Raw genomic sequence first — 12,520 nt, 5'->3', positions numbered from 1 at the left:
CGCAGTGACTCCTTGCATTCATCTCACAAAGCAAACACTTCTTCACTTTCTGAAGGCGTCAGCAAAAAGTGCCGAAGCTCGACTGTCACAGGAGCACTCTCAGTCCTCGAAATGATAATTAAGCTGCCTACTTCTCCTGAAAGACGCCCCATCTCAAGCCTCTCTTGGTTACCAGGGAAGGCTGTAATGGAGCGGCCTGCCGACTGCAGAGATGTGATAGAAGCACTCACCTTGTTGATTCAATGAGTGTTGGTATTCCCCAAGTTTCCCTTTTGAATTAAAGCAAGGGGAGTGGTAGGAGCTGGGTGGTCATCTTACCCCACACCAGTTAGTAGGATAAAGCAACCCACAAGTGATAAGTGGCAGCGCCATGTTACCGCCTTACCCACTAGCCATGCCTCTGTGCCTCGGTTTTCTCCTCTATTCAGGGGAGATAATCATACTTACCTTGCAGGTAGATTCTAGTAAGGACTGCACATGTAAAGTGCCCAGCAGAGTGGTTGGCACATAGGAAATGCCCAACCACTGTCAGCCATCATTACCAAACATGAAGCCAATCCCCAACAATGCCTGAGCACCGGTGCCTGCAGGAAGGGCCTGTTGCAGTCCCTTAGTCGGGAAGCTGTAGCCCAGGCAGACCATGGGCGGGGGGGCTGGATGAGGCAGGGGAGCACCCTGCTGTCAGGTACACCCCACCCATGGGACATCCTCAGTCACCAGGAGGGCAGGATCTGGGCGGGAAGCACCCCACTGTCAGACCTGCCCCCAGGGTTCTCCCCAAAAGGTGCCCACTGGTGAGATGAATGCAAGCACTATCACAGAGAGCTCCAAAGGTGCTCACATCCACCGACACATGAGACCCCACGGCAACCCTGGAGGGCAGGTGTTGTTAGTACCACTTTATAGATGAGAAAACGGAGATTCGGAGGTGAAAGCACTTTTCAAGTTTATACTGGTCAATTCAAACCTGAATTGCCCAACCTCTGATTTCATGTCTTATCCCTCGAATCACGGGAGCAAGCTGCTCCCTGAGGTACCCCTCCTCAGCGTGTCTCTTTTGAAGCGAGGCAGTTGAGTGGAGGGGGCACAGGTGTCAGGGTGCTGGCTCACCCCTCATTTCCTGTGTGATCTCAATCACCTGAGCTGCAGTTCACTCATCCATGAAATGAGAATCATAATACCTACTGCACTGGCTCCCAGGACACTTAATGAGGGAACATGCGTGAAAGGACCTGGTAATTTTGTGATGAGCTGTACAAGTGTCAGTTATGGTTGCTAGTACTTTTTAGAAAAAACACCCTCTTTGAGGAAAAAGGTCAAAAACACATCCACCGAGAGGTGGATTCTTCGAACAGAGTCCTCCACTGGCAACTTATGGCCTAGATAATCAAGATCAAATTCTTTTGTGTGGTATTCAAGGCCTTGACAGCTCCTTCATCCAGATCCCTGCCCCTTCTCCCTTCTCTTTTGCTGCAGCCAATTTGAACTACTTGGGGGCCCTAAGCCCAGCAGACTTTCACAGTCATCCCTGCCTAGGCTGGGCAACACCCCCTCCCTTTGAGGCAGGCACATCTTCTGACTGTTCCCAGCACCTTCAGAGGACCTGGCTGAGTAGGTGCTCAGGACACATTTGCTCAGCTGAGAAATGGATGCAGTGAGAGCAACGTGGTAACCATTGTATCAGCTCCCATTCACTGCACACTTCCTTTGAGGCAGACCTTCTCTGAGGCTTTCTAGGCATTGCTTCATTTCATCCTATCAAGGTTTGTATGAAAAAAACAAAAAACCAAACACATTGCCATTGAATGACTGTTGCATGAATGAATGAATGCATGTTTTTTGAGAATGAAAACCCATGTTCGATAGCTTTTCAAAGACTTCTTTCTTGTAAGTCCCATAAACCTATTGCCCCCTGACATGACACCCATACCTCTGGTCAGGACTTAAATGTAACTGGGGGGTCCTGAGAATCCCTTGGCTCTGTACCATGGAGGAAAGGAAAGCTCAGACTCTCCCATCCATCCATCCATCCATCCATCCATCCATCCATCCATCCATCCATCCATCCATCCATCCAGCCATCCATCCATCCATCCATCCATCCCAGAGATGTATAGCCCCACCCTGCTCATCTGCTTATCCCATTCACCCTTCAAATGCCAGCACAGCCAGCCCTTTTCTAAGAAGCCTTCCTCAGCACCCACCCCACCTCCCCCTTAATTAGCAGCATCTCCTTTTTGATTCCCCTACAGCCTCTATGTGCTTCCCTCCATCCTGGCACACATCACACTATGCTAGAGCTTTCTTGTCTGCCTCTCAAGTCTACACTGAGCTCCTGCAGGGCAAGAACCAAATGCTGTTCTCTCCAGTCCATCCAGGGCCTGGCAAAGAGCATAGGCTCAATCAATGTTTGCATTGGTGGGAGGAGACAGTGCCCCAGAATTCAAGTTCAGATCAATTCCTGGAGAGGTGTCTAGAGTTGATAAGATAATCTTCCTTCTGCCCACATCATGATCCTTAATAAGAAATAACAGGAAAGATACCACCCACCCCTGTCTGGGCTCCCACAAGGACATGGCAGAGGTAAGTCGCCAGGTACCTGAATCCCGCTGGTCCAGGGTCATGGAGTTCCATCTCCTTGTGATGTCAATGTAGAGAATGTCCACTGCAGCCATGGACAGGCTGCTGCTGCTGAGCTTGCAGTTCCTGCCAAAGACGGGAAGGGAGGCGTGTTACTGCTGGACTGGAGCCCGCCCCATTCGGGCCTTCCTCCATTACTACTTTTTAAGAAAAACACCCTCTGTGAGGAAAAAGGTCAGAAAACACGTCCACCCAGAGGTGGATTCTTCGAACAGAGCACTTTACTGGTCCCTTATGACCTAGAGGATCAAGACCATTTGCTTGAGCTGTGTTCTCTGCCTGGAATGCCCTTTTCTTCCCACAGCTGGAACTAGGGAATGGTAGGAGAGAAGGCTGAAAATGTAAAGGTGAGGGTGGATCATGTGGGTTCCGGTACATTCAGCCATTTAGTTAATAAGGGGTCTGGACTGGAAAGAGCAAGGACTTTAGATCAGCAAGTCTTGAGTTGAATCCTGGCTTTGCCACTTTGAAGTTGTGTGGCCCTGGTTAAGCTTTTTCAGCTTTCCCAGCCTCAGTTTCCTTGCCCACAAACCAGATAGTCTTTATTATAGTTGCTGTGTGTCAGCCTCTCCTTACACATCTCAGTTTAGGTCCTTGCCTGCTCCAACAGGGAAATGAGAACTCCACATTTAAAAAATACGCCCTGTACATATGTCTTCATCTCCATATTGATGTCTCTGGGAGAAGGAGGAAAAGTTGGGCTGCAGCACCCTGTTCTCCTGCCAGCATCCAGGCGGCTGACGGTTTCTCTCAGATGACACCACCAGGACAGGCTGAAGCCATTACTCTGTCCAGGGCAGAGTATCCACTAGAAATGCTCACCAGATGAGTCCCTGGGGCCAAATCTACTTCCAGGACGCTCGAGGCCTTTGCATTTTTCCCATCTTTCAATGTGTCACCTGAAGATTTTTACATAGGCCCCAAATTGGCCACATTAAGCCCAAGATTTACAGAACATAACAGCACAGGCGGGGCCCGTGCCCTCTAGTGTGGGCCGAAGCTGCAAGGTTGGGGAGGCCTTGGTGCTCATTTCTGACTTTAGGAGCACACCTGGGAAATGACATGAGGAGGGCGGGGATGGGCCTCTGAGCTTCCGGTAGTGCTTGCTTCCATGCAGGAGTCCAAAGTAATCAGATTGTCAGTCCAATGTCAGCAATGTGCTCCCTGTCCAAGTCACAGAGGCATGTTTAGAATCATCTTTCTTCCCCCTTTTGCTTTTGGTCTAGAAATGTAGGGAGGCAGTCTGGTATACCGAAAAGAGCATGAGTTTGGACACAGAAAGACCAGTTTTTAAATACTGGCTCTGCTCCTTTCTAGATGTGTGACTGTGGACAATTAAACCTGTGCCTGTTCTTCCTGGTTTCTAAAATGAAGATACTAATACTCACCCACACAGTGGTTGTAAACATTAGATGACGGAGCGCATGCCAAAGACACAGCATGGAGCTGGCATGTAGTACGCACGTGATTGTTAGCTCCCTTTTCCTTTCCTTCTTCCAGAGAAGGAACCATCGTGGGCCGAGAGGCTACCTGAGGCCGACATTTTGGTGAGTGACCCTGTCCATTCTGGGGAAAGAAGATCACTAGTCAGAATGTCTGGGTACAAGGGCTTGGGCTTTTTGCTAGCCAGGAGGCAGCTCTTGGTTTGTCCAGGTGTCCAGAGCAACACTCTCCTGAACAGGATCATGCTGAGAGGTGAGTCCCAAAGTGGCTGGATTTGTCCTGGAATCCTGAAAGCTAGACTTCTGGGCCAGCTTTCGGTTTGGCTGAACTACACCCAATGGCTGCTTTCAACTTTTTCAGTGTGTCCACATCCGTTGCCCCAGCTAATGATAAAGTGGTACTTTGATTTCTCATTTGACATCATCCCTTGTGTGAATAACTCCCTTAGGAAACTCACATGCAAGGAGTCGATTGGCCAGCAGGATCTGGGCATTCCAGAGGCTCCTCTCCAAACCCATACATACCCCTAACACTGGGAGTGATGCATGTGCTTCACCTGGGGCCAGGATGAGGCTGGGGCTCCTCATCTGTTAGTGCCCTGGCTTGCTCTCTCATTCCCTCCTGCCTTCCATCTTCCCTCCCACATTTCCTAGGCCATCAATTCACATCCTGCTTCTTCCTGGACTCCTGCACCGTATTTCAATCACAAGTCACCGTGGCAGACTTCAAAGCACATCAGCACACAGTTATTGAGCCCAAGTAACAACATGTCAGCGGACGTGGAGCTTTTCACATCACCTGTCACCAAGATGGCTATCTCTATTGGGTTCTACTGGGGATGACGTGCCAGTCTCTTCCAATGTATTCTGATGAACTGCACTGCTAATTTTCAAAGCTTCATTAGGAATGGCTACAGATTTTCTCTAATTATTGTATAAGTGTCCTCTGGGCTGCCTGCTCCTACACTGAACAGGAACTCTGTCTGGCTTGCTCTGGGGGGTTAATGGAGTATAAAAAGGGAATCTAACTGACCACTGGTATATAGTTTTTTTTTTCCTGACAGGTAGAAAATAGAAATGTCAAACCTTTACAGGAGCCATAATTTACCAAAGAGAATTCTCCATTTATCCCTTTTCCGAGATAACTCATCCTCCCTAACGATGCCTGCAAATACAGTTGATTGCAACATCTGCTACCGGGGCAGGGGAAGGAAGCATCCATGCTGACTGCAGTAGACAGGAAATGCTTCAAAAGAATTTCAATTCTGTAAGCATTTCTTGGGCACCATCTGTATGCCAGGCCCTTTCCTGCCCACTAGCTCTTTGAATCTTTATAACTACTCTAAGAGGGAGTATTCTTAGCCCCATTTTAATGAAGGGTAAGTCGAGGCTCAAGAGAAGGGACATGACTTGCCAAGACCACACACCTGGGATTCCCATCCAGTTCTCCTCTGAGTAGTGGGTTTAGGAGCTTTGGGGAGAAGTGGGAGGCAGCTCAGCCTAGGGCTGCAGGAAGAATCCAGGATTCAAGGCACAAAGGCTCAGACCAGGGACCAGTAAGGCTGGAACCTCTAGAGCACCTGTTAGGAAGCTTTGAATACTAGGCTGGGGATGGGGTAGGGGACCAGGGTTGCATGGAGACAGGTTCTCCCAGATTTATCCTTGTGGCCACCATACATTCTCAGTCAACTCAAACGGGGAATGATTTTGGAATGAATCATCCATCCATCCATCCCATCCATCCCATCCGTCTGTCCGTCCATCCGTCCATCCATCCATCCACTCCTTACAGAATTTATCTTGTGCCCACCATGCATAGGCAGTATTCTGGGCCCAGTGAGGGATGCCAAGCTGAACTGGTCTTGAGTACCACTCTCAATAGGTGTTAAGCGGTCTCAGCATCTGGGATAAAAATGGGAATCCTTGTAGCTCATAAATATTGACAGTAGTTTCCCCTTATACTCTGGGATGCAGTTCTTCAAATGACTAAAGAATCAAAGACAAATTCTTCGCTGAACCAAAAGTCCAAGAAATACGGTAACATGAGAAGCCGGGAATGTTCCCAAGAATGAATAGTCTAGAAATGTACATGAAAAAAAAAAAAAGTTTTGGAGTCAAATGCACGTGAGAATTAATCTTGACTTTGCTTTGTGACCTTGAGCAAGCCACTGCACCTCTCTGCATCTACATTTCCTTATTTGTACAATAAGAATAAAGCCACTTACCACACAAGGCTATTTAAGGACTAGCTCAGTGCCTGGCACATAGGGAGAAGTGGCAAACGACAGCTCCCACCCTTTCTCCATGTAAAGTAACCTAGAAGAAATGCTCTCCAAGGGAATATGGGCCCACGATAGGAGAGAATAAAATCATTCAAGTTCATTAGGAGCCCAAGTGTAGAAAGATTTAAAATTACCACCCCCATTTCCTCTTAAGAACTACTGACATCTCATGGGAAATTTAGAAAGCAACTTAGCCCACTCCATAAAATCCTATTTATAGAATTTCTTTTGTGTTCATTCCTCTCTGTGGAGAAAAGAAGCTTATTTTTTCCTGGAGAGGCGTCTATAAGTTGAAAGCTAACAAATGAGCATTATTTGTTAAAAGAAACAAAAACCAAAAAACCATACGTAAACATGTAGGGGAGAGAAAAACAACTCCAGTTTAAAAGGTATGTTTTTAAACGACATTGATATCTCAAGCATAGCATGTCACAGTATTGCTGGAAAGAGATCCATCACAGAAAGGGGAGGTTTTTTTTTTTTTGCTGCATTAGGTGAAAGTTTACAGAGCAAATCAGTTTCCCATTTGATAGTTTATACATAAAGTATTTGAAGACCTTTGTTTCATTCCCCACAATGTATTAGCACTCTTCCCATTTCCACCCTGAGTTCCCCATTTCCTTTAGTCCTGATTTTCTACCCCTTCCTGGCTTCTCATCTTTGCTTTTGGGCAGATAGTGCCCTTTTGATCTTGTATAGTAAATTGTTCTAAGGAGTACATTCTTCTCGGGTGTTACTCTTTGTCTTATAGGTTTGTCCATTCTTTGGCTGGGAGGTGGTCTCTGGGAATGGTTTTAGCTCCAGGTCAGAAGGGTGTCTTAGGGTCATAGTCGTGGGGGTTCTTCAGTCTCTGTCAGATCAGCAAGTCTGATCTTTTTTGTGAATTTGATTTTTTGTTCTATATTTTTCTCCCGCTTTGTCTAGGACCCTCTGTTGTAATTCCAGTCACACTGGTTGGTAGTGGTAGCTGTTCTAGTTCCTCTTGTCTCAGGGTCCTGTTGGCTGTGGGCTTATGTGGTCCATTAGTCCTCCTCCCTTGAGTCTCCTTTGCTCTGGACGGGAAGAGACCAATAGTTGTATCTTAGATGGTCGCTCACAAGCTTTTAAGACCCCAGACACTACTCATCAAAGTAGGATGCAGAACATTGTCTTTATGAACTATGTTGTGCCAATTGACGTAGATATCCAAAAGGGGAGATTTTTAAAGTCATTGAGGAGGCAATGACAGAGGGGGAGCAAGGCGCCTTGCACTTCTGTTCCAGAACATCCCACCACCCCATGTTCCTCTCAGAAAATAGAGCCCCCCACAGCTACCCGTTATGAAGCATATTAATATCTCCTCACGAGAAAAATGATCCAAAGGGGAAAAGAGAGAAAGAGAAAAAAATTCTCCAATTTAAAAGGAAACCAGCAATCAGAAGTCACAAAGGGCACAAGCAGGGATCTCACAGTGGGATCGCCCACATGAAGCCAAAGCTCAAGGTGCATAGAAGCTGCCTCTAGTTCCTAGAAATAAACTCAGTTCAATCCCGGGCTATGGTAATGGAAAATATCACATATGCAAACCAATGTCAAATTCTGCTGTTTACATTTGAAAAAAATTGTCCTAATGAATTACACTGGATGCCCCAAATTAATAATCCAATGGAAGGAAAATAAAAATGCATTTCCCTCAAAGAAAGCTGTCAAGCTGAAGAATCAATCAGATAACTTCTATTTCTCAGGGAAGAGAAACCTCCACACCCCAGCAATTATTAAGGAAAAAAAACGGAAGGCAGGAAGAAAAAAGAGGCACTTAATTCATGGTACTACGTGCTACTCTTGTGTGCCTCCTGAGGAAATGACACAAAAAGCTGGTTAGATAGAGAGTTAAGTCTAGACAAGAGAACGACAGTTCATTATTTCTCACTTCTTGGTGGAAAAGGAAAATAGAATATGGCCAGACTGGCATTAGCATAATTCATTCCTAAAACTGCTGATCTATGCAGCACATTATGAGATATGGACACTGAAAATAAATGCAATCAGAATGTTTATTATTTTCTTCCCTCCAGTTCTCTTCAAGGAACTCGGAGAGAAAGAGTGGGTAGTACAGATGAAAGCCAAGTTCAACTTCTGCTGTGTGCGTGGGAGCTCTGAAAGGAGTGTCTATCTAGCCAGCGAATATGTCTCTTGTGTAGCGCTCCAGAGAAGGGCACTTGGTTCGATTTAACATATGGCATAAATATTATTAATTCATAACGAAGCAAAATTTAAACCAAAGTGGAAGGGAAAGGGAGGATTGTTGCTAGCAAGAGAAAGCGCTTGCTGTTAAATTTAGCCAGCAAGACTGAACATACTCAGATAAATCTAAAAGCAGAGAATATCATCTTTTACAATTAAGTTGCTGTTGGGATCTCTAGGTACATTTTAAAAGGAAAAATCTATAATAGCTGTGCAATATTTTCTCTGTTTCTTCCTGCATCCTTAATTACTAAAGACATTTGCAGGGTGAGTGGGGAGGGAGGAAGGCTTACTGTCTGAGTTCATCTGCTCTGCTTGCCTATTCCTACCTGAAGACATCGTTCTCCAGTCTCAGATTCATGCTCACTCCCGCAAACGGTACTCGGTCACAGATCGGGAATGATGGCTGCAGGACCTAATAGTCTCTAACACCCCTCAAATCAGTTTTTCATGCAAATGCCCTTAATTATAGAGAACAAAGGAATGGAAAAATCATAAAGCCTATCACAGACAGACAGATTTGTCACTATATTTCTGACATCGCTCTGTTCCAGTTGGACTACATTTTAGTCATCTACTTTGCTAGAACCATTCTCAATTCTGTTTTCTCTTCAAGGTTGTATATAAAGTCAGCAGTCCTCTTAACACATACCTCCTTCCTCTCATACTGGAGCTCGCCGTCATGCTTTGATTGAACTCACACAAATGTTTAAAAACTATTTTTTGAGTTGTCAATATTTATATACATAGATGGAGATTTTACATAAAAATCAGTATTTCTAAATTCTCTTGAAAAATCCAAAGATCTGGTGATACTCAGGCCAGCAGCAGTCCTCCCTTTAGGTAGGGCACATGTGCCCCAGGTTGCTGCAGCCCCCACCTCCCATCTCTTAGCCAGCAAGACGGAACTTGCCTGGACCCTGTAGGCAACTGGATTGTGATTTGTGCATTACTCTATTTTTCCAAATCTCCCCGAATCCTATGTTTTGGTAGAAGTTTATTAGGAGTAAAAAGGAAGCATTTCAGTTTCTACCACAAATTTAGCTTGGATTACAACCGTTGCCTGATTTCTGAACACAGGCTGCACAAGATCTGTTCTCAGGCACTTCCCCCTGCCTGGACTGTGTGTCCCTCCCTTTGCTGCCGGGCAAACTCCCATTTAAACCAGTCCAAGCCCTGCCTCCTCTCAGGGCCCTGTCCTGATTCCACCAGGCAGACTAAGCAACCCCTACTCTGAGCACACCCCCACCAGGGAGACCTTAGGCCACTGTGCTGTGACTCTGCCGAATGATTGCATTGAGTGATTGGTTCACTATCTGCTGTCTGTTAGACAAAATTCCTTGAGGCAGGCATGGTTCCATTATTTATCTCTGAATGTTCTGTGACTACCACAGAGTAGGCGCTCAGGGAGAATTGATAGGTTGAACCAGACGCTTCCCTTACAACATGAAGTTGAGACAGAGATGGACAAATCTCACAGGGTCATGGTCCCTGCAGCACCCAAAGATGTTGTTCACACAAAGCCAAGCCATACCTTCATTCTCTCTGGTCTCCAGTTGATTTCTCTGTGCAGTGGTGCAGATGCTGGGGTGAACTAGAAAGCTCCTGATTTTTCTCTAGATGGTCTGGGTCCCTAGACATGTTGTAATGGAGAGAGGCACTCCAGTTTTTTCTACTGGGTTTCCACACTTTTCCAAGTGCCCTCATGCCCAGGGGCCCCTGTCACTAGGCTTTTTCCCTATGTTCCAAGGCCCAAGAATCACAAAGTGGCAGAGACCGCCTACCCAATATCCATTCTCCTCTTCTTCACTGTATTGGGACAGCAACATGCAGTTAGAAAAAGTCTTTTTCCCAGCTGCCCATACAGATACAGGTGGCCAATAAGATGGAAGTGGAAGTCATTGGATACAGCCTCCAGGAAAACTTTTTAAAAGGAGTTTAACTCATCTAGCAGGGAGCTTTTGCTCTTTCTCGCTTCTTCCTTCTTCTTGCCTGGAACTCAGTGCTGATGGTTGGATTTCTGGCAGCCATTTTGTTACCATAAGGCAACCCTGCACCTGGAAGCACTTGCTAAAGTTGGATGAGGAGAAAGACTGAAAGCGGGGTTCTTGATCACACTGTGGGGTCATTAACCAGCTCTAGAGCCCCTGTTGCCAAACTTCTCATTACATAAGAGAAAATGAACCTCACTATTTAAGCTACTTAGAAATGAGTGTCTATCACTACAAGTCAAATGCAATTCCTAAATGAGTCAGAGGGTGTCATGTTAGGTAGTATTCTCAGGACAAATTATAATATGTGTCCTTTTACTTTATTGAAAATTCACACTGCCTTTTCACCTCTAACAGAAATAATAACCACAAGACTCCCATTTAACAAGTGGCTCCTATGAACTAGGCACTGGGCCAGGTGCTTTATGTATATATTACATCCTAAGCTTATAGCAACCCTGCAAGGCAGGAGAGATTATTCCCACTTTACAGATAAGGAAACTGAGACTCAGAGAAGATAATGAATTTGCCCAAAGCCACACAACTGTTAAATATTACGCTTAGTGCTGAAACCAACCTGTCTGTACCCAAGGCTGTGCTCTTTCCACTGGGCTTTTCTTTTTCCCTAAAACAAGCACAAAGCCCTTCTCAAAAGCATTGTGTAAACACTACTTCAGGCTTACTGAAATGGCTGAAATCCCTGTCGATATTTTTGTTTACCATCCTAGCAGGACCAAATAGACTCGAAGGCAAATGGTTTGGTTTTTTTGGCTTAGAGTTAGGATTTATAAAACTTATTTAGAGAAAAGTGCATGACAAAATGGTTTCCTATTTGAGATTTCTAATTATTCGCTTTAGTGAATAAAACTGTGAAGAGTGTGACTTAGAGGTGGAAGGTAGAAATATTAAAACCAATGATGAAAAAAACAGCAACACTGAGTTCCGGTAGATACCCCTTTCGAAGTACATATGCTGCAATTAACTAACTTCCCTGATCTGGGCAATTCACATTTGCTCTAGGGATTTAGAGTCATTTGCTTGGCATATATTTATAGAAACCTACTTTGTGCCAGACTCTGTGCAAGACCCTTTATAGATCTATTATTTCATGGAAGAAGAAACCAACATTTATTAGGCACTTACCACATGCCAGATGTACCCATGCAATCTCAGCCAACCTTAGTTACACACACAGTCTAGGGTGTTTGTTATTGTTAGGTGCCATTGAATCAATTTAGACTCATAGCGACCCCACATGACAGAGTGGAGCTGCCCCATAAGGTTTCCCAGGCTGTGATCTTTATGGGAACAGATTGCCAGGTCTTTTTCCCGTGGAGCAGCTGGGTGGGCCAAATTGCCAATCTTTCAGTTAGCAGCTGAGTGCTTAACCACTGCACCACTAGGGCTCCTTATCTAGTGTTTAGGCAGCCTCATCCCTATTGTACAGGATGAAGTCATTGAGGTTCAGAGACAGTAATTAAATTGCCCAAGGGCTACACAGTAAGTGCTCCTGTATTGCCCCAGAAATGCCACAGAGGGTAGAGGCAAGTTAATGAGTAATCTCAAAAGACCAAGTGGCAGTGGCTTACTTTGTAGGCTGCAGCAAAAATATAATTTCTTTGTTAGCTCATGTTCTATCTTTAAAATTCATGCAAATTTTGTGTTATACTCCACAATATAACCATGTTATTTTTATATTAGAACAAATGTCTTAAATTATTTATCAGCTGAATTATTTAACTTTTCTCTGCTGAAACTGACACTTTGGAAAGATGTGTCTTGTGTTCCTACTGTGGCTTCACGAACACTCAGCCCCCAGTCATGTACCACTGGGAGAACACACTCCCCAGTTTAAGAAGCATAAGGTCTGTCTGACTCCACAGGACAATTATTTATATGTATTTTAAGGACCTAACTCAAGATTGGAAACCCTGGTGGCATA

The 12,520-nt window shown here is 45.2% G+C and overlaps 1 protein-coding gene across 4 annotated transcripts in view; it reads right to left on the bottom strand.

The window, feature by feature from the left end:
- TTLL11 (tubulin tyrosine ligase like 11) overlaps positions 1-12,520 on the bottom strand; it is a 302,560-nt gene that overhangs the window by 27,918 nt on the left and 262,122 nt on the right. For 3 of the 4 annotated variants that reach the window (XM_003407494.4, XM_064291493.1, XM_064291494.1), the window contains one exon: positions 2,600-2,706. In XM_003407494.4, coding sequence (XP_003407542.3) covers positions 2,600-2,706 — 107 coding nt within the window. Of the gene's footprint in view, positions 1-2,599; positions 2,707-3,430; positions 7,417-12,520 lie in introns of those variants that run through there. The other variant, XM_023544971.2, reaches the window with a different exon arrangement.

The sequence above is a fragment of the Loxodonta africana genome, chromosome 9 (genome assembly GCF_030014295.1).
Source record: "Loxodonta africana isolate mLoxAfr1 chromosome 9, mLoxAfr1.hap2, whole genome shotgun sequence".
In the NCBI taxonomy this organism is placed as follows: Eukaryota; Metazoa; Chordata; class Mammalia; order Proboscidea; family Elephantidae; genus Loxodonta; species Loxodonta africana.
Note: the sequence above shows the minus strand (reverse complement) of the source record. Positions and strands in the feature narration are given on the sequence as shown.